We start from the raw sequence: 23668 nt of genomic DNA, 5'->3' as shown, positions 1-23668 counted from the left end.
TTCTGAGGAAAAAATTATGGAATCATGAAAAACAAAAGAATGCTCCAACACATCACTAGTATTTTGTTGCACCACCTCTGGCTTTTATAACAGCTTGCAGTCTCTGAGGCATGGACTTAATGAGTGACAAACAGTACTCTTCATCAATCTGGCTCCAACTTTCTCTGATTGCTGTTGCCAGATCAGCTTTGCAGGTTGGAGCCTTGTCATGGACCATTTTCTTCAACTTCCACCAAAGATTTTCAATTGGCTTAAGATCCGGACTATTTGCAGGCCATGACATTGACCCTATGTGTCTTTTTGCAAGGAATGTTTTCACAGTTTTTGCTCTATGGCAAGATGTATTATCATCTTGAAAAATGATTTCATCATCCCCAAACATCCTTTCAATTGATGGGATAAGAAAAGTGTCCAAAATATCAACGTAAACTTGTGCATTTATTGATGATGTAATGACAGCCATCTCCCCAGTGCCTTTACCTGACATGCAGCCCCATATCATCAATGACTGTGGAAATTTACATGTTCTCTTCAGGCAGTCATCTTTATAAATCTCATTGGAAAGGCACCAAACAAAAGTTCCAGCATCATCACCTTGCCCAATGCAGATTCGAGATTCATCACTGAATATGACTTTCATCCAGTCATCCACAGTCCACGATTGCTTTTCCTTAGCCCATTGTAACCTTGTTTTTTTCTGTTTAGGTGTTAATGATGGCTTTCGTTTAGCTTTTCTGTATGCAAATCCCATTTCCTTTAGGCAGTTTCTTACAGTTCGGTCACAGACGTTGACTCCAGTTTTCTCCCTTTCGTTCCTCATTTGTTTTGTTGTGCATTTTTGATTTTTGAGACATATTGCTTTAAGTTTTCTGTCTTGACGCTTTGATGTCTTCCTTGGTCTACCAGTATGTTTGCCTTTAACAACCTTCCCATGTTGTTTGTATTTGGTCCAGAGTTTAGACACAGCTGACTGTGAACAACCAACATCTTTTGCAACATTGCGTGATGATTTACCCTCTTTTAAGAGTTTGATAATCCTCTCCTTTGTTTCAATTGACATCTCTCGTGTTGGAGCCATGATTCATGTCAGTCCACTTGGTGCAACAGCTCTCCAATGTGTGATCACTCCTTTGTAGATGCAGACTAACGAGCAAAAATTGTCCAATTAAACAAGACTACAGAAAACAAAAAATCCAAGCTCGACCATGGATGACGAAAGGGTTGCGAAATGCATGTAATAAGAAAAATGCACTGTATAGAGAATTCATAAAACTAAAGACTAAAGAGGCAGAAAATAGATATAAGAAATACAAAAATAGATTAACTAATATTATACGGGTATGTAGGAAGGAATATTATAGTAACATATTATATAATAACAAAAACAATATTAAAGGAATATGGGATATATTAAATAGCATTATCAAAAATGGTAATAAAAAACAGAGTTACCCTCAGTATTTCATTGATAATAATGTCAAGAAGGAAAATAAGGATGAGGTAGTCAACGATTTTAATAATTTTTTTTGTAAATATTGGACCAAGCTTGGCAGAAAAAATTCCCGATTCCCAACCTGAGGATTGGGATAATAATCTCATAGAAAGAAATCCCTGTTCAATGTTCCTCACAGCAGTGGATGGAAAAGAAATTATAGACATTGTGAATAATTGTAAATATAAAACATCTACCGATTTAAATGAAATTGATATGGTGGTGGTAAAACAGGTCATTGAATGGATTGTAGAACCATTAACATACATCTGTAACTTATCATTTCAAACCGGTAAATTTCCCAATCAAATGAAAATAGCTAAGGTTGTGCCGCTGTATAACACTGGGGATAGACACCACTTCACAAATTATAGACCTGTTTCTTTGCTTCCACAATTTTCCAAATTATTAGAAAAGTTATTCAATAATAGATTAGACAAATTCATAAATAAACATGAATTACTTACTGATAGTCAATATGGATTCAGAGCACATAGTTCAACATCACTTGCATTAATAGAATCAGTTGAGGAGATTACAAACGCCATAGACCACAAATTACATTCAGTTGGAATATTTATAGACCTTAAAAAGGCTTTTGATACAATCAATCATGACATATTAATCAATAAACTTGAACAGTATGGGATTAGGGGGTTGGTGTTGCACTGGGTGAGAAGCTACTTAAGTAACAGAAAACAGTTTGTGAAGTTGGGGGAATATACATCATCATGCTTGGACAATGCTTGTGGCGTCCCACAGGGGAAAGTATTGGGTCCAAAACTGTTTCTAATTTATATAAATGATATTGTCAATGTTTCCAAAATATTAAAATTAGTATTATTTGCAGATGACACAAGCATTTTTTGTTCAGGGGGGGATTTGCAGGAGTTACTGAGGAGGATCAGTATAGAAATGGGAAAATTGAAAATATGGTTTGACAGAAACAAATTATCATTAAACTTAAGTAAAACAAAATACATGTTATTTGGCTATTGTAATACAGACATACAGGTTCAGTTACAAGTCGAGGGGGTAGATATTGAAAGGGTACATGAAAAGTTTCTGGGGGTGATAATAGATGATAAGATAAACTGGAAGACTCATATAAAACATATACAAAGTAAACTGTCAAGAAGCATTTCAGTTCTAAACAAAGCGAAACATATTCTGGACCACAACTCACTCCGCATTCTTTACTGCTCACTGGTTTTACCATATTTACAGTACTGTGCAGAGGTATGGGGTAATACTTATAAAGGTACAACACAATCACTATCAGTAAAGCAGAAAAGAGCTATAAGAATTATTCATAATACTGGCTATAGAGATCATACAAATCCACTATTTTTACAATTCAAATTCTTAAAATTCACAGACTTGGTTCATTTTCAAACAGTACAAATTGTGTATAAAGCAATAAACAATTTATTTCCAGCAAATATTAAAAATATGTTTTTTAACAGATCAGGGGATTACAGTCTGAGGGGGAAATTTAATTTAAAGCATCAGTGGGCACGAACAACATTAAAAGGTTTCTGTATTTCTGTCTGTGGGGTGAGGATGTGGAACAGATTGGGAGTGGGGCTCAAGCAATGTCCAAGCATGAACCAGTTCAAACAGCGGTACAAAAATGTTTTTTTCTAGGTATAGGGAGGAGGAAGGGTAATGAGGGTTAGGGTGTTGTTGTTTTTTGCTTCGGCTTGTAAAAATATAGTATTTTGTATGTAAGTAGGTATGTGTAGGTGTATGTGTATATGTGTGTATATGTGTATATATGTGTATGTATATGTGTATGTATGTTGATATATATATATATATTGATATCGGTTTAGGTGTGTAGGAATCTATGTGTATATGTGGCAAAGGGTATTACTGGTTGTGGGGAAGAAGGGGTAGGGATAAATAAGCTGATGCTTCACCCTACCCCTTTTCGGACATGTTGGGTACACAGTAGGAACTTTTTTGTTGTTGTCTTTACTGATCTATCTTGTAATTGTTGTTGTATCAAATGTTCGAAATAAACAGTTTTCATTCATTCATTCATTCATTCATTCAGATCTGATTTGATGCAGGTGTTAGTTTTGGGGATGAAAATTTACAGGGTGATTCCATAATTTATTCCTCAGAATTGAGTGATTCCATATTTTTTTCCTCTGCTTGGTCTAAAAAAGTAACCGTTACTGACTGCCACAATTATTTTTCCTGATTTCTTATAGTGTTTCTTAAAGCCAGAAAGTTGCCATTTGAAATGACTTTAGTTTTGTGTCATGTCTGTGATCTGCTTTTTTCTACAAAATTAAACAACTGAATGAACATCCTCCGAGGCCCGTGATTCCATAATTATTGCCAGGGGTTGTACATTACCACAATGCACAAAAATGTATATATATGGGGCTTTTCCTCTTCAAAATGCATTTTTTTTTTAAATAGATGCAACTTAGGAAGGAACATATATATATATATATATATATATATATATATATATATATACACACACACACACAAAATGATTGTCAACATACCGTGTTAAGTTAGATTAATTAGAGAACTTGTTTTAGCAAGTTTTCAGGATCTCATGCAGCAGTCTGTTAAAAATGTTAGGAAATGCATAAAAATTTACACGTTGGTAGTATCATGTTCATTTGCAATTGTCATGTGGTTTTTCCATGTTGTTTAGACTGCAGTGACTCTGGCACCCAAGGGATTATGGCATATCTCAATAGGGTGAATTATGATGGTGTACAGAGGCAGAAACTCTATCTTAAAGAATCACGACAGCTATCTGAGTCTTCTCTGCTTTCAAAAAGCAGGAATTTGGCAAACAGCCCACTTTTTGTTGCCACCAGGTGAGCTTCTAGTTTTGTCATCTGACAGACACCCTCATTCGATCAGTATAACAGTGAAAGTCAATTATGTGGCTGCGAATAATCTGACCAAGAGCCACAGCATACAGGGAGAACAACAGTGGGCCTAAAACAGAACCCTGATGTGCCCCAAAACTCATAGCTGAGAATTCAGCTGTTGTGCTGTTATGTGAATACCAAAGCCATTTTCAATTTGAGTGATGAATTTGAATGATGAGCTTTGGTGTGGTCACTGTGAGGCTAGTTTAACCCCACGCCAAACTCATTTAAGCCCTACAATCCAGATTACAATTTGTGCTTTCAAATACATCTGCATGTCTAATTCTCCATCATAATTCACAACAAAATTTAAATTTTACAGTAATATAGAAGATTTTATTTTAATTTAATCTTTATTTAACCAGGTTAGTCGCACTGAGATCAAGATCTCTTTTACAAAGGAGACCTGGACAATTATTAAATTTCCAAATAGACTTAACCTGCATGTCTTCGGATTTGGGAGGAAGCCAGAGCACCCGGAGGGAACCCACGCAACCATGGGGAGGACACGTAAACTCCACACAGAAAGGCCACAGGTGGGAATCGATCCTGTGACCTTCTTGCTGTGAGGCACTCAGTATGCATGCTGGGTCATCTGCAGCAATCAGATGTGCTTTAATAGTTATCCAAAACAGTGTCAGATTAATTCTGCAAGGGGCCTGGCAGTGTAGAACTGATGGCACCCTGAGTTTGTGTGACGCCATCGCTGGCCTCCCGCTCCGAGCTGAGCTTCTGAACTCTGAGTGAACTGAAGACCTGAGAGGAGACTTGAAGTTGTTTTTGTTTACCAGGTAATCTGTTGCACATTTTCTACCATTTGTTCCACCGGGGCCTGATTTTAAACTCCGCAGTGTGGTGGTGATGAAATCATTGGGCGTCACCACAGACCAAAAAAGACAGATCTATGAGCGGGGAAAGTCCCGTGCTGTCTCTGATGCTGTCTTTGTAGTGAGGTGGTTTGGGTTCTGTTGTGTGATTGTTGTCGTGTGTGTTCGTACGTACTCCAGGTGCTGGTGAGCGAGGACTCGGACGGAGAAGGACTGGTGGCTCACTTCCCGGCTCACGACAAACCCATATCTTGCATGCAGTTCAGTCCCAGTGGTAAGACACAAACACCTTTACATCCCTTCCACCAACCAGACATGCTTCTGGACTGTGGACCGGCCGATGCTCAAGGTCCCGACAGTCCGTGCTGCTGTGTTAGCGAGTCCCACAGTGCACCATGGGAAACACTGCCACCTGCTGGGCAGTCTCATTTGGATTTTGGGAATCCATGAGATGAACTTTCAGGCTGGATGTGCGACACTGTAACAATGCATTACGGGACTTACTGCTGTTCTTTTGTTTTTGGCATGCCACTAATTATCGTGTATAAAAGTCTGATGATGTAAATGTAGTCGATGTGGTGAAATCATTCAGTTTGTGGTGTTTCTTGATGAACACAAACATGCAGTTCAATAAGTCCATGTTTTTCACCACCCACATGCTAACCACCCTAGCTAGCCATCTTACTGTGTAACACTTTACAAGGCTAAACAAGCTCATTTCTGAGCAAATAATATCACAGGAAAGGGAATTTATTTTTAAATTACCCTGTCTTATTTCCTTCAGCTCGTTGTAAATTGTGTCTGAATTTTCTGAAATTACATTCCCGACACAGCGAGCTAATATGATAGTGGGTACTGCTTTGGACGTATTTTGGATTTCCCTCAGAATACTTATACAGATTAATTTTTAAGTGACGGTTTTCTCTTCTTTGTCAGTTGCACACTTGCTTTGAAGAGTGTTGACAGATCTGTTGGCTGAATCTCTACATACATGGCAGTGGCTCTTGTCTTGTCCCCGGTTTGCAGCGACAGTCACCTTTTTTTTGCATTGGAGCTAAACCTGTTGAAGGTCTGGATCCCTGGATTGTGTTGGTGGTGCTGCGGTGCACTCCAACGTGAGCTCCTGTGTAGTGGCATACACGCACTGTACCTCTGAGGTAAAACCACAAAAACACCCCAACATGCAAAGCGTGTTGTCTACGATCGAATACAAGTTTGCACCAAACTGATGAGTGATTATTTTATATAGCGTGGCGTTCAGCGGGACGCATTGGCATGAGAAATTGCGCTGCTGTGCCGGTATCAAATTGGTGCAAATGTCAAGGTGCCTGAAAACCACAGACCCCCTGTGAAAACTGGCACACAGCGGTGATCAAACAGGAAAGGGGCGTGGCAACCCACCACAATCAGATTATTATAAGATACCCCAAGTTCCCTGAAAAATATTTGTCTCAGTGCTGAGAATAATCTTCTATAACATCCCCAGTGTCCAACTCCTGGCTCTTGAGTTTTCAGTGGAGAGGATAGCTAAGCTGCTCAGCCGCTCCTGCCCTGTGGAGCTCCTTCGGTATGTCATGGTCTTTGTTAAATTGGAAAACCATCTCTCAGCTGACGCCACTGTCACCGGCAACGTCAGAAACAAGAGGAGTGGCCCAGGCCCTGACTTGTCGGTGGGCTGCTGGATGTGGTGGAAATTCCAAAACTGTCTAATTTAGTCATTGTCTCTCTTCTCTTGTCCTTTCTCTTTGTTCTTTCTGTTGTTACTGCCGGGGTCGCAGACCAAACGGTCCCCCCTAAAAATCGGTCCACCCTGCCTTCACTGCAAATGTGTCATCAACCGCGGTTCAACTATTATCACCTAGTTTCTGCTTCAAACTGCCTTCAGTCATCATCTGTCTCAGCGACAGATATCTGAAGCTTTTCTACAACAATCATTTCCACATAAATTCAGCATTATTTAATCATAAAAGACGAAGGAAGCGATCAGAGCGCCGCAGCAGCACGAGCTGCTAGCTGCTGCACTCACTGCCCGTCATTAAAAGCGTCACGGATTATCGCCTCGTTTCTGTTTAAAACTGACTTTAGAATGATTTAAGAGGTTTTACTTTGTCATCTGATGGTTAATAATCACATTAATCCATTTCATCGCTTTGGGTGAAGGGAGTCTGTGTCAGACGCACTGCTGAGCTCCGAAATGACGCATCCGCAGTGAAGACGGGGCGTTCGGTCTGCGACACCGTCTTTATGTTTGTAGGAAGACATTTTTCCACAAGGTTTTTGGTGTCACTAGTTGTCATAAATCTAGCTATGTCATTGGTTGACATGGAGGCAGCATTTAGTTTACCCAGCATTCATCACGTCTTAGCATCTTATGAAATTCCCCAACAGACATTGCATTATTCTTTGAACTTAACATTCTTTATTGTAAATTTAGCCTATTATTCATTAAAAACACACCATTTTGAAACATATTGCGCTTAACTATTTCACCAATTGGGAAACCATGACAGAGATAGGTTTGCTTCAAGGCTGTTAGGTAATGAATGTAGCGTGATGTGCACTTTTACGCATGCTGTGCACAGTGCACGTCACTGTGATAATGTAAATTAGTTCAGACAAATTCATTGGCCTCTGTATGTCCTGCGCCCCAGTGCTGTGGCACCTGCTACACTGTTTAGTCCAACACCACTAGTCGTGTGGATGAGCTCTCCCAGCAGCAGTCTGTGGTCCTATTGTGAAGCGTGCCAGTCGCTGTCTATGGTGCTGAAACAGACAAAAAAGATCCTTCTGCTTGCAGGTACAGAGCACATGTGAGTGAGTTTAATATAATAAAGATTGACACGTTTGTCAGAACTGTTTGACTGTACTTTATTGTTGAATCTACATGTGAACAAGAAAACTTGCAGAAAGAATTAAATAGTGCACCGTGTGGTGTAGCGTTGATAAGAACAGGATGCATGTAGTGGACTGGTCGCAGTGCTGTACATGTGCGACCATTTGTGTGAAGACTATGAGAACATGGCAAGGACATAATCAGGTCCTAGTAAGAACTTGAAAACTGCACTTTTTAAAAAAAATTTGACCGTGTTTCCATTGAGTTTGTCAAACTTTTCAGGTCTTCTTCTGACTGTGATGTATTTAATTGTCCCTTGTGGGATTAATAAAGTTGTTTGATTGATTGACCAGACCTGGACCTAAAAATTTTATGTTTTAAGACTCTTTTTTTTTGTCTTCAGAGGTTCAGAGGAAGGTTTCTGTCTGTATGATGATCATTTTTAAAAACATAGCCGTGCATTTATGAAGTGTTGTATTAAGTCACAGTGGAACCCCCCCCTTTTGGATAATTTACTTTTTAATTTCAGCTACATACAGCTGCAGAAGTGTTGCCAGAAAACCACAGATTTTGCCTCACAAACTGAGATTAGGACACTGTTGTGCATCGATGTGATTGCACGACTCCTTTTTCATCTTTTTTTTTCGTTCCCAAAAGCTGCCCGCTGCAGCGCGTCCTGTAATTACAGACCTCTTGATTTGATCAGAGCCCAAATCCTGAGTGACAGATTCATTGGTCAGGCTCTAAGTGAACTCCTTCCAGCGAGTTGGAGCGAGTGGTTTTTAAGTGAACGTTGTTCCGCGCCTGAACCGGCGCTTCTCTCATAGCGCTCAACATCCCAGAAACAAGAAAGCCTTCGCCCAAGACAATGATTTGTGTCCCACATGGCTCACAAAGCCCGCAAGCTTTGGCCGGGTGGAGTTATGTAAGAAAGCAGCGATGGCCTGTGTGTGTTGGAGGCACTACAGAGGGCGGGCCCGCGGCTGCCAGCTCTTGGTGTGGCGGCTGGCGCTTTGCGGCCCTTCAGTGGATCAGTGGATCTATTTCTGGTGGCGTAATTAGAGGGACGCAGATGAAGTACAGTGGCAAAGTGCCGTCTGTAACAGCTGCAGTGCTCACGTCTCGTCCTCTTCACTCATCCTTAACCGTCCTTGATTTGATTATCGTGTGCAACGCCAAGGTCAAAATATCCTCAGGATCTGATGTCAAATCTCTGTGTCTCTGTTGGCCTCTGGCTGGAGTGATGGGTCAGCCAGCCGAAGCGTCCTTCTCTGCAGCCTGAAGAGAGAGGTTCATGCTGTTTGGTTGCTGTGTTTTTTTTTTCCACATATGTCAAAAATAAGACAAAATCTCAGTCCTGCCCACTGTGCTGTATGCTTGTATGGAGACACCAGAGGTCCAGCGTTTGTGTGGATACGTGGTGACAGCGGGGAACTGAAGTCTAACTGTTAGGAAAAATTACCAAAAAGCTCTCTGACACAGACAACAAATGGGACACTAGCAGAAACAGGTTTCAGTTTCTAAGATCTTTTGTTATTTAAAGCTTTAAAGGTAGATGCCATACAGAGTACAGGTCTGAAGACAAATGCAAGTACATTCAGTTTTCATGCCACTTACAGTGAGGAAAATAAGTATTTGATCCACTGTCAATTTTGCAGGATTTCCCACCTTCAAAGAATGGAGAGGTCTGTAATTTTCAACTGTGAGAGACAGAATAAAAAAACAAAACAGAAAATCACATTGTATGTGTTTTGGTGGTTGGCTCTCACTGCGGTATTGTATCACTTCCTGTTCCGGAGCACAGCGGTGTTTTTCTGTATCTGTTAGCTGTTTAATCTGCGCAGTTAGATTGATCTAGTTATCTAGATTACGATTTGTTTCCCAGTGTAATCTTTACGTGCCTTAACTAAAGCACTCCTTCTGCTGAATCACCTCTAAATTATTTACACATTATTCACTTTGCGTGTTTTTAGGAATCCGCTAGCTTAGCGTAGCTACTAGCTCTTAGCCGATTTAGCATGGCGGCTTCTCCTGTCTCTCCCGCACTTTTCTGCTCTGGGTGTGAAATGTTTAGTTATTCCTCGGCCTCCTTTAGCAGTAACGGTACTTGTAATAAGTGTAGCTTATTCGTAGCTTTGGAGGCCAGGCTGGGCGAATTGGAGACTCGGCTCCGCACCGTGGAAAATTCTACAGCTAGCCAGGCCCCTGTAGTCGATGCGGACCAAGGTAGCTTAGCCGCCGTTAGTTACCCCCTGGCAGATCCCGAGTAGCCGGGAAAGCAGGCCGACTGGGTGACTGTGAGGAGGAAGCGTAGCCCTAAACAGAAGCCCCGTGTACACCGCCAACCCGTTCACATCTCTAACCGTTTTTCCCCACTCGACGACACACCCGCCGAGGATCAAACTCTGGTTATTGGCGACTCTATTTTGCGAAATGTGAAGTTAGCGACACCAGCAACCATAGTCAATTGTCTTCCGGGGGCCAGAGCAGGCGACATTGAAGGAAATTTGAAACTGCTGGCTAAGGCTAAGCGTAAATTTGGTAAGATTGTAATTCACGTCGGCAGTAATGACACCCGGTTACGCCAATCGGAGGTCACTAAAATTAACATTAAATCGGTGTGTAACTTTGCAAAAACAATGTCGGACTCTGTAGTTTTCTCTGGGCCCCTCCCCAATCGGACCGGGAGTGACATGTTTAGCCGCATGTTCTCCTTGAATTGCTGGCTGTCTGAGTGGTGTCCAAAAAATGAGGTGGGCTTCATAGATAATTGGCAAAGCTTCTGGGGAAAACCTGGTCTTGTTAGGAGAGACGGCATCCATCCCACTTTGGATGGAGCAGCTCTCATTTCTAGAAATCTGGCCAATTTTCTTAAATCCTCCAAACCGTGACTATCCAGGGTTGGGACCAGGAAGCAGAGTTGTAGTCTTACACACCTCTCTGCAGCTTCTCTCCCCCTGCCATCCCCTCATTACCCCATCCCCGTAGAGACGGTGCCTGCTCCCAGACTACCAATAACCAGCAAAAATCTATTTAAGCATAAAAATTCAAAAAGAAAAAATAATATAGCACCTTCAACTTTACCACAGACTAAAACAGTTAAATGTGGTCTATTAAACATTAGGTCTCTCTCTTCTAAGTCCCTGTTGGTAAATGATATAATAATTGATCTACATATTGATTTATTCTGCCTTACAGAAACCTGGTTACAGCAGGATGAATATGTTAGTTTAAATGAGTCAACACCCCCGAGTCACACTAACTGTCAGAATGCTCGTAGCACGGGCCGGGGCGGAGGATTAGCAGCAATCTTCCATTCCAGCTTATTAATTAATCAAAAACCCAGACAGAGCTTTAATTCATTTGAAAGCTTGACTCTTAGTCTTGTCCATCCAAATTGGAAGTCCCAAAAACCAGTTTTATTTGTTATTATCTATCGTCCACCTGCTTGTTACTGTGAGTTTCTCTGTGAATTTTCAGACCTTTTGTCTGACTTAGTGCTTAGCTCAGATAAGATAATTATAGTGGGTGATTTTAACATCCACACAGATGCTGAGAATGACAGCCTCAACACTGCATTTAATCTATTATTAGACTCTATTGGCTTTGCGCAAAAAGTAAATGAGTCCACCCACCACTTTAATCATATCTTAGATCTTGTTCTGACTTATGGTATGGAAATAGAAGACTTAACAGTATTCCCTGAAAACTCCCTTCTGTCTGATCATTTCTTAATAACATTTACATTTACTCTGATGGACTACCCAGTAGTGGGGAATAAGTTTCATTACACTAGAAGTCTTTCAGAAAGCGCTGTAACTAGGTTTAAGGATATGATTCCTTCTTTATGTTCTCTAATGCCATATACCAACACAATGCAGAGTAGCTACCTAAACTCTGTAAGTGAGATAGAGTATCTCGTCAGTAGTTTTACATCCTCATTGAAGACAACTTTGGATGCTGTAGCTCCTCTAAAAAAGAGAGCTTTAAATCAGAAGTGCCTGACTCCGTGGTATAACTCACAAACTCGTAGCTTAAAGCAGATAACCCGTAAGTTGGAGAGGAAATGGCGTCTCACTAACTTAGAAGATCTTCACTTAGCCTGGAAAAAGAGTCTGTTGCTCTATAAAAAAGCCCTCCGTAAAGCTAGGACATCTTTCTACTCACCACTAATTGAAGAAAATAAGAACAACCCCAGGTTTCTTTTCAGCACTGTAGCCAGGCTGACAAAGAGTCAGAGCTCTATTGAGCTGAGTATTCCATTAACTTTAACTAGTAATGACTTCATGACTTTCTTTGCTAACAAAATTTTAACTATTAGAGAAAAAATTACTCATAACCATCCCAAAGACGTATCGTTATCTTTGGCTGCTTTCAGTGATGCCGGTATTTGGTTAGACTCTTTCTCTCCGATTGTTCTGTCTGAGTTATTTTCATTAGTTACTTCATCCAAACCATCAACATGTTTATTAGACCCCATTCCTACCAGGCTGCTCAAGGAAGCCCTACCATTATTTAATGCTTCGATCTTAAATATGATCAATCTATCTTTGTTAGTTGGCTATGTACCACAGGCTTTTAAGGTGGCAGTAATTAAACCATTACTTAAAAAGCCATCACTTGACCCAGCTATCTTAGCTAATTATAGGCCAATCTCCAACCTTCCTTTTCTCTCAAAAATTCTTGAAAGGGTAGTTGTAAAACAGCTAACTGATCATCTGCAGAGGAATGGTCTATTTGAAGAGTTTCAGTCAGGTTTTAGAATTCATCATAGTACAGAAACAGCATTAGTGAAGGTTACAAATGATCTTCTTATGGCCTCGGACAGTGGACTCATCTCTGTGCTTGTTCTGTTAGACCTCAGTGCTGCTTTTGATACTGTTGACCATAAAATTTTATTACAGAGATTAGAGCATGCAATAGGTATTAAAGGCACTGCGCTGCGGTGGTTTGAATCATATTTGTCTAATAGATTACAATTTGTTCATGTAAATGGGGAATCTTCTTCACAGACTAAAGTTAATTATGGAGTTCCACAAGGTTCTGTGCTAGGACCAATTTTATTCACTTTATACATGCTTCCCTTAGGCAGTATTATTAGACGGTATTGCTTAAATTTTCATTGTTACGCAGATGATACCCAGCTTTATCTATCCATGAAGCCAGAGGACACACACCAATTAGCTAAACTGCAGGATTGTCTTACAGACATAAAGACATGGATGACCTCTAATTTCCTGCTTTTAAACTCAGATAAAACTGAAGTTATTGTACTTGGCCCCACAAATCTTAGAAACATGGTGTCTAACCAGATCCTTACTGTGGATGGCATTACCCTGACCTTTAGTAATACTGTGAGAAATCTTGGAGTCATTTTTGATCAGGATATGTCATTCAAAGCGCATATTAAACAAATATGTAGGACTGCTGTTTTGCATTTACGCAATATCTCTAAAATCAGAAAGGTCTTGTCTCAGAGTGATGCTGAAAAACTAATTCATGCATTTATTTCCTCTAGGCTGGACTATTGTAATTCATTATTATCAGGTTGTCCTAAAAGTTCCCTAAAAAGCCTTCAGTTAATTCAAAATGCTGCAGCTAGAGTACTGACGGGGACTAGAAGGAGAGAGCATATCTCACCCATATTGGCCTCTCTTCATTGGCTTCCTGTTAATTCTAGAATAGAATTTAAAATTCTTCTTCTTACTTATAAGGTTTTGAATAATCAGGTCCCATCTTATCTTCGGGACCTCGTAGTACCATATCACCCCAATAGAGCGCTTCGCTCTCAGACTGCAGGCTTACTTGTAGTTCCTAGGGTTTGTAAGAGTAGAATGGGAGGCAGAGCCTTCAGCTTTCAGGCTCCTCTCCTGTGGAACCAGCTCCCAATTCAGATCAGGGAGACAGACACCCTCTCTACTTTTAAGATTAGGCTTAAAACTTTCCTTTTTGCTAAAGCTTATAGTTAGGGCTGGATCAGGTGACCCTGAACCATCCCTTAGTTATGCTGCTATAGACGTAGACTGCTGGGGGGTTCCCATGATGCACTGTTTCTTTCTCTTTTTGCTCTGTATGCACCACTCTGCATTTAATCATTAGTGATCGATCTCTGCTCCCCTCCACAGCATGTCTTTTTCCTGGTTCTCTCCCTCAGTCCCAACCAGTCCCAGCAGAAGACTGCCCCTCCCTGAGCCTGGTTCTGCTGGAGGTTTCTTCCTGTTAGAAGGGAGTTTTTCCTTCCCACTGTAGCCAAGTGCTTGCTCACAGGGGGTCGTTTTGACCGTTGGGGTTTTACATAATTATTGTATGGCCTTGCCTTACAATATAAAGCGCCTTGGGGCAACTGTTTGTTGTGATTTGGCGCTATATAAAAAAAATTGATTGATTGATTAAATAATTAATTTACATTTCATTGCATGAAATAAGTATTTGATCACCTACCAACCAGCAAGAATTCTGTCTCTCACAGACCTGTTAGTTTGTCTTGAAGGTGCCCTCCTATTCTGCACTCTTTACCTGTATTAATGGCACCTGTTTGAACTTGTTACCTGTATAAAAGACACCTGTTCACACACTCAATCAATCACACTCCAACGTGTCCACCATAGCCAAGACCAAAGAACTGTCTAAGGACACCAGGGACAAAACTGTAGACCTGCACAAGGCTGGGATGGACTACAGGACAACAGGCAAGCAGCTTGGTGAGAAGATGGAGCAATTATTACAAAATGGAAGAAACACAAGATGATTGTTAGTCTTCCTCTGTCTGGGGCTCCTCTGAAGTCTGAAGACCAGAACTACATAGGACGACCTGATCAATGACCTGAAGAGAGCTGGGACCACAGTCACAAAGATTACTTTAGTAACACACGATGCTGTCATGGTTTAAAATCCTGCAGGGCAGCAAGGTACCCCTGCTCAAGCCAGCACATGTCCAGGCCCATTTGGATCATCCAGATGGTCAGTCGTGAACTTCAGAGGAGGCATGGGAGAAGGTCATGTGGTCAGATGAGATCAAAATAGAGCTTTTTGGTATCAGCTCCACTCGGTGTGTTTGGAGGATGAGAACAACCCCAAGAAAACCACCCCAACCGTGAAGCATGGGCGTGGAAACATCACTTTCTGCAAAGGGGACAGGACAACTGCACCATATTGAAGGGAGGATGGATGGGGTCATGTATCGTGAGATTTTGGCAAACAACCTCCTTCCCTCAGTAAGAGCATTGAAGATTGGTCGTGGCTGGGTCTTCCAGCATGACAATGACCCCAAACACACAGCTAGGGCAACTAAGGAGGGGCTCTGTAAGAAGCATTTCAAGGTCCTGGAGTGCCCTGGCCAGTCTCCAGACCTGAACTCAATAGAAAATCTTTGGAAGGAGCTGAAACTCCAAACCTGAAAGATCTGGAGAACATCTGTACGGAGGAGTGGACCAAAATCCCTGCTGCAGTGTGTGAAAATTGGTCAAGAACTACAGGAAACGTCTGACCTCTGGAACTGCAAACAAAGATTTCTGTATCAAATATTAAGTTCTGTTTTTATATTGGATCAAATACTTAAAATAAAATGCAAATTAATTATTTAAAAATCATACAATGTGATTTTCTGATCTTTTTTTTTTTTTTTTTTAGATTCTGTCTCTCACAGTTGAAGTGAACCTATGATAAAAATTACAGACCTCTACATTCTTTGGAGGTGGAAAAACCTGCAAAATTGAGTGGATCAAATAATTATTTTCCTTGCTGCATATACAGTCCTAAGATGTGCCAAAGTCCATTGAATGAAATCATTTGGTAGTATAAGACAGTCAGTCTCAAAAGTCCGTTCCCGATCGTTCATCATGTACTGATGAAATAATGTCTTGTCTCATCACATAGCATAAGACAATCAGTCTCACAGTCCGTTTTCTGCTTCTTCATCATGCACTGATGAATGAATGTCTCGCCTCATCAATATAATCTGTGCTCTTCCTCTTCCATGGCATTCAGTAAATTACTAAGACAATTCTAATGGTAAATATGTTAGACAGAGCATTAACAACATTAATTTTTATAACGGTAACATTCAGTTAACTGCGTTGCTGTACAGGCTACATCCATGTTGGCTCCCCCCATCCTGGTCCCTCAACCGTCTACATCAGGGGATCCTTGGTTACTGTTGGGGGCTAAGCCAAAAGCAACATTGAGGAAGGCCGCGGCTGAGCCTAGTCTTACACCAAGCCTGCAGTGCATTGCAAACAGCTCAACTCCTAACCCAAATGTGTGGTCCATAGTGCACGGGAAGCGCAAAAAAACCAGTCCACATTTTTCCTCATCTTATTGCCTTCAGCTGTCAAATAGATTTGACATCCTGAGTAATGATGATTTCCCACCGTTGTCAGAATTTCAGCCTCTGCCTCTTCAAATGGCCCGTAATGCTAAAAGTGACCGGGGTGCTGGAAAGGCCAACAGCATTAAAAGTGTTACCGTTGTCCAGGTCAGCAACTTCTCATGCCCGATGCAAAATCGTTAAAGAAGCTGCTTTTAGAGCAAAAACCTCCTATGGTCCTGAATACGCTGACCCAATTGATGCGTCTGTACCCCCGAGTGACCCTGTGGCTTCACCTGTATCTCATGAGACATGTTGGTCCCCGCCTCTCCGTTCACCATGGCCACTGTTCGCCCCGACAACTGCTATTGTTGGTGATTCAATTATGAGGAATGTCTGCTTTTTTAATGCATCCACACACCATTTTCCCGGTGCCACTGTCAGTACAATAACTAACAAACTTCTGGATTTATTCCAATCATTTGCAACCTCCATTGAGCGTATTGTGCTACATATAGGGACTAACGATGTGGCCAAAGGCCAATCTGAATTGCTTAAGAAGGACTTTTTGAAATTGTTCGATTTTCTAAAAGGCTGTGGGAAAACAGTCTTTTTCAGTGGCCCTCTTCCCACTTTCCGCTGTGGTGATGAACGGTTCAGTCGACTGCTTCACCTTCATACTTGGCATCAGAAAGCATGTCATTCCCATGGTTTTTATTTTATAGAAAACTTTAATATGTTCTGGTGCCGTCCCTCCTTCTATCTTCCCGATGGAATACATCCCAGTAGGCTGGGTACCCACATGCTTGTTGCCAACATGCAATATGTTGTTCACACATGTGACTGACTGTTTATAAACAACCAACCATTGCCCCCCTGCCCAATTCATCTCCACACTTCAAGTTCCTCAGCAAGACTCCACCCCTTTGCCCCACCCCTATTCATCCATATCCCACAAACAGTTTGATATCAGTTCGTATAACTTCTAGAGATTGTAATCCTATTCATAATAATAAACTACAGACAATTACAAACATTCAAGTCCCTAGAAATCACAGAAGGACTACTATAACAAGTCGTATTAGATCAAATTTATTATGCATTCCCTGTCAACTATTATATATGCCAATACATGAACAAAAAATAGATTTTACCTCATTAAATTTTGGTCTCTTAAACGTTCGCTCATTGGCAGGCAAATCATTTTTAGTTAACAATTTTATTGTTACACATAAACTTGATTTTATGTTTCTAAATGAAACTTGGTTAGGACAAGACAATAGTGCAACAGTTCTTACTGAGTCGTCTCCTCCAAATTTTAGTTTTATCAATGAGACAAGGGTTAAGAAAGGAGGGGGAGTTGCTGTTTTATTTAATAATAATATTCTATCTAAGGAAATAAGCTATGGAAAGTATGACTCTTTTGAATATGTTGCCCTTCAGACTAAATTATTTTTCCATCAAGCAACATTTGTAACTGTTTATAGACCACCCAAATATAATGCAAAGTTTTTTGATGAGTTTACTAAGCTATTGTCAATTATATGCATTGATTTTGATTATGTTGTCTTAGTGGGGGATTTCAATATTCACATTGACAGCTTGAATAATGGAAATGCTAAGTCATTCTTAAACATTTTGGACAGTTTTGGTCTCTCTCAGCATGTGACTGTCAACACATTCCAAGGGACATATTTTGGATCTCGTTATTTCAAAGGGCCTTAATATTTCCGATGTTATGCTGATGGATACTACCCTTTCTGATCACTATTGTGTTTTATTTAAAACATCTACAATTGTAAACTTCAAAAAAGTGAAGCTAAAATAATCAGAAAACATTATATTAATGATAATACCAGTGAACTTTTTTCCCAAGTCTTTATACCTGTGCCAGATCTGCCCACATCCTCTGTTGATGATCTTGTAAATAATTTTAATTCTAGTGTTGAGACAGTAATGGATTCTATTGCTCCATTTAGGACAAAAATATTGTCAGGACACAAAAAAAACTCCCTGGCGAAATGCTCCATCAGTTAAAGCTCAAATACAAAATGCAGACAAGCAGAGCGCAGATGGTGCAAAACTAATCTCCAAGTTCATTATAACTTGTATAAAGACAGCCTTCAAACTGTAATAACACTCGCAAATTATTTTCTGTTGTTGAGAGACTAACAAACCCTATTGCATCAATCCCACCAGAATTTCTATCTAAAAAAATCATGCAACGAATTTGCAGCTTTTTTCACAAATAAAATCTTAGAAATAAGACAATCATTAAATACCATCCCCTCTTCAAGCCTTACATTTTTATGTGAACCATCTTTACCAGCCAGGCTTGAACATTTTAATATTTTAGATTATACAACTTTGAAAGAAATTGTTTTACAGCTAAAATCCAGAATTTGTTGCCTTGACATTTTACCATCCCATTTTTTTAAAAATGTTTTTATTAGTATTGCTCCCAGTATATTACAGATTGTTAACTGCTCTCTTAGATTAGGACAATTTCCTCAGGCCTTAAAAATTGCAGTCATAAAACCACTTTTGAAAAAGTCCAACCTGGATGCATCTGTATTAAATAATTATAGACCAATATCAAATCTTCCATTCTTAGGAAATATTATTGAAAAAGCAGTTTTCCAGCAAATTCATTACTTTATGACACAGAATAATATATTTAATGTATTTCAATCTGGATTTTGACCTAACCATAATACAGAGACGGTACTTATCAAAGTTCTCAACGACATTCACCTAAATAATGATGCGTCCAAAATCACTGTTTTGGTTTTGTTAGACCGCAGCGCAGCCTTTGATACTGTAGATCATAGCATATTGCTTGACAGATTAGAAAAGTGGGTAGGACTCACTGGTACTGTTTTAAATTGGTTCAAATCCTACCTTCAAGACAGGGAGTATTATGTCTCAATTGGTGATTATAAATCAGATAAAACAAGGATAACGTGTGGGGTTCCTCAAGGGTCCATTCTTGTGCCACTTTTGTTTAATGTCTATATGTTGCCCATAGCTAAAATTATGGAACATTACAATATTTTGTATCATACATATGCAGATGATACTCAACTTTATATTTCAGTATCATCCCAAGACCTAAGTCCCCTACAATCATTAAATGAATGTATAACTCATATCAATGAGTGGATGTGTCAGAATTTTCTTCAGCTTAATTCAAATAAGACTGAAGTGATAGTCTTTGGCCCCAAAAATGAAAGGTCAAAGGTTATGACTTACCTTGACTCTATCTCACTAACTGCCACAAACCAAGCCAGAAATCTTGGTGTCATTATTGATTCTGACCTAACATTTGACAATCACTTAAAAGCTATCACTAAGTCTGCTTATTACCATCTAAAAAATATAGCACGAATTAAACATGTACTGTCTCAACATGATATCAGAAAACGTATTCATGCTTTCATTTTTAGCAGGCTTGATTATTGTAATGGTGTTTTCACAGGCCTTAGTAAAAAATCGTTGGGACAGCTTCAGCAAATTCAAAACGCTGCAGCAAGAGTTCTTACAAATACAAGAAAATTCGATCACATTTCACCAGTTCTCATACATTTGCACTGGCTTCCTGTGAGTCATAGGAAAGATTTTAAAATATTATTGTTGGTATATAAAGCGTTAAATGGTCTTGCACCAAAGTATATACTAGATATGTTGATTCTTTGTGCGACGCCCAGAGTCCTCAGGTCATCTGGGACAGGTTTACTGTGTGTCCCTAGAATTCGAATTATACACAGTGAGGCAGCCTTTAGTTTTTATGGTCCTCATTTATGGAACAAACTACCTGAACATCTGAGGTCTGCCCAAACAGTTAGTCTATTTAAATCTGGGCTTAAGACATTGTTATTCAATGCTGCCTTTCTATAACTTATTACATATTGTATTATTATATATAATACTTTTATTGTAATTCAAATGTCTTGTTTTTTAGTGTTCTTAATCCTGTAATGTTAAGGTGTTTTTGTTTTTAATCTTGTGAAGCACTTTGAGTTGCTTTGTGCATGAAAGGTGCTATATAAATAAATTTGCCTTTGCCTCTACAAATGCATTGAGGTTGAACGAGAGCATGACATAGTAATGACAAGGTGTCACCACTAGGATGCGCTTCAGGTGTTTGTGTCAGTGTCATCAGCTGTGCTTCTGGAAATCACTTTTTCTTCGTGTTTTTGTCCTCAGCCACTCCGCTCACAGCTAATTAAATGAGTAGTTTACCCGCTATTAAGGTCAAGGAATTGTTGAAAATGTACAGTATAAGAAACTAGAGCTTGTGGCAAAATTATATTTTAGCTGCCTTAATGGTAAATGCCCACCAGGTGGAGACATTGCTCCATTTCAATAACATTGGCACACATCTATGACCAACCCGTTGCTTATACAGGTAGTAGTAGATGTATCAATATTGTGGCGACACTTCTACTCTGTTTCACTGTGTGCGGGGAGTCAGTCACTGAGTCAGTGAGTCAGTCAGCCAGTCAGTAACTGAGTGAGTGGTACATGCATTACGCATAATGACTTCAAGAAGCCTATTGCTTTGGGGATTAAGAGGTCAAAGATCAAGGTCACTAGAGCCTACTTTGTAAAAAATATCATGAGCAGGACGCCTTTTTAAACTGCCTGATTATCACCAAACCTGGTTTTTGTATTAAGTACATTGACTTGAAGAAGCCTATTGTTATTGGGGTCAAAAGGTCAAAGGTCAAGGTCATTGGAGCATAATTTGCAAAACTCGTTTGAGCACAATAACTTCTTTCCTACTTACCCAGTTGTCACCAAACGTGTGTGTGTGTTTTAAGCATGGTAATGCCAAGAAGCCTATTGTATTTGGGGTCAAAAGGTCAGAGGTCAAAATCACTGAACTGTACTTTGTAAACACCTGCAGAAAAGTCTCACTGGTAAGCTTATCAACGTTTGACCCGGACGCTGCAGGTTAGTGCAGAAATATGAAGAGAACCAAAGAAGCAGATGTGGCGATTGTGTTATGAGATGGAAGGCGCTGTGTGTGCATTAGCTTCTGAGCATGAGCGGCTCCCGCTGCTCAGTTCCACTCCTTTGAGGTCCACATTGCTTTCACAGCCGGTGGAGGTGGAATCGTCTGTCCTTCTCCCAGGATGCTCAGTTTATTCACAGTGGTCTCTTTCACTCAGCCAATCAGCAGGTGTGTGTGTGCGTGTGCTGACATCATTTCCTGCAGCTGTTCTGAGCGTACAGCCGTTTGTTTGGACAAATCAGGTTGTCAGTTAATCAGCGGTTTCTCTGTTGCACCTCCGTAGGTGTGAATGTGGTGTAAAACGTGCACGCTGACACCTGCTCATGTCAGCAGCCTATAAATTCTGTCTCAGTGGCCTCGTTGAAATGTCTCATCAAAGTGAGCTGAGGGCAGAGCGTGCCGCAGCACGGGTTCATCTCTTAAAGCTGTCCCCACCTCCAATGAATAACCTGAGCATGAAGGTGACTCGCCACAGCGAAGCAACTCTGAACCAGGTCCTCGGCGAGGACCCACATGCACAAGGCGAACACTGGGGAGTTCCCACACGCAACCAGCGGCGCGCGTTTAGCGAGTTGCTTCACACCGAGGCAATAATTAGCGGCTGCAGCTGGTCTGAACAGCAGCTGCTTATTTTCAAACTGGGATCAAATGTGTTTGTTCTCATTGGAATTAGCAACAGACTCACATGATCAAACGCCACAGCAGGGTCACGGCAGGGTCACAACGGGGTCATTCCATATGAAATCAACAGATTAAAAAAAAATCAGGTTTGCTTCATTTTAACACCATTTGGAGTTTCTGGAATCCAAAATAATAATGTCCTACTCCAAATAGGTTTCCTTCCAGAAGTGTGCACAAAAAGAGGGCATGGCACTTTTTTGTCATGTAAGCCTGTTTTCTTGCCAACTTTGAGCGGCTGTATCTTTAAACATCTAACAAGTGATGCCTTGATTTTTGAAGGGTTTTTTTCCACTTATACATATTTTCCATTTTAAGTCTAATAAAACTTTCTTTGGTTATATAATTTTAATTAATCAATTTTGAGTCCCCTGCCTGACATGTCTAACCTCTGTTGAAATAAAAGGAATATGGTCTTGAAAGTATCCTGTGATTACATCATTTTAGCGCAGGATAGAAAAGCATCCAGTGGCTGATTACACACAATATAAATGTCCAAGTAAATATACCTCAGTCTGTAAAGGTGTTTTCTTCATCGTACGACTTCTGTTCATTCATTCATTTTCAGCCTCTTATCTGGGTCTGGGTCACATGGCAGCAGAGCAACAGCTCATCCCACACTTCCCGATTCTTGGCCAAGTTCTGAAACCCTTCCGGGGTATCCCAAGGTGTTCCCAAGCCAGCTGGGAAATATAATCTCTCCAGTGTGTCCTGGGTTTTCCTCGGACACACTCCTGGGTGAACGTGCCTGGAAGACCTCAGGAACATGACCAGCGGATATCCTCACCAGGTGCCTGAACCACCTCAACTGGCCCCTTTTGATGCAAAGAAGTAGCAGCTCAACTCAGAGTCCCTTCCGGATAATCAAGCTTCTCATCCTGTCCAGGAGTGAAAGCCCAGATGCCTGCTTGCATCTGCGATGTTATTCTTTCGGTCATTACCCAAAACTCATGACAGTAGGTTTGCATAGGACACTGTAAATCGACTGGTAAATTGAGAAACTTGCCTTTCTACTCAGCTCCTTCTTCACCATGATGGACCGGTACAACTTCTGTAAAATTTCAGATGCTACCTCAATCCTTCTATCGATCTCCCGCTCGTGCTTACCTCCACTCGTGAACAAGACCCCGAGATGCTTAAACTCCTCCACAGTAACTCTCCCCCTGACACAACACGCCATAATGACAACATGAATTTTTGAAAGTTTTTGCAAATTTATTAAAAATAAAAAACTAAGAAATCACATGTACATAAGTATTCACAGCCTTTGCTCAGTATTTTGTTGATGCACTTTTGGCAGCAATTCCAGCCTCAAGTCTTCTTGAATATGATGCCACAAACTTGGTGCACCTATCTATGGACAGTTTGGTCCATTCCTCTTTGCAGCACCTCTCGAGCTCCATCAGGTTGGATGGGGAGTGTCGGTGCACAGCCATTTTCAGATCTCTCCAGAGATGTTCAATCAGATTCAGGTCTGGGCTCTGGCTGGGTCACTCAAGGACATTCACAGACTTGTCCTGAAGCCACTCCTTTGATATTTTGGCTGTGTGCTTAGGGTCATTGTCCTGCTGAAAGATGAACCGTCACCCCAGTCTGAGGTCAAGAGCGCT

General features: G+C 40.6%; 1 protein-coding gene across 1 annotated transcript in view; it reads left to right on the top strand.

The window, feature by feature from the left end:
• The window catches only part of bcas3 (BCAS3 microtubule associated cell migration factor), a 700663-nt gene that overhangs the window by 148868 nt on the left and 528127 nt on the right, over positions 1-23668 (top strand). Inside the window, 1 exon segment of the mRNA XM_034169027.1 lies at positions 5406-5499. Within this exon segment, the coding sequence (XP_034024918.1) occupies positions 5406-5499 (94 nt within the window).

This window comes from Thalassophryne amazonica, chromosome 4 (genome assembly GCF_902500255.1).
Source record: "Thalassophryne amazonica chromosome 4, fThaAma1.1, whole genome shotgun sequence".
Classification (NCBI taxonomy): Eukaryota; Metazoa; Chordata; class Actinopteri; order Batrachoidiformes; family Batrachoididae; genus Thalassophryne; species Thalassophryne amazonica.
This window is presented reverse-complemented; position numbering and strand designations above follow the sequence as displayed.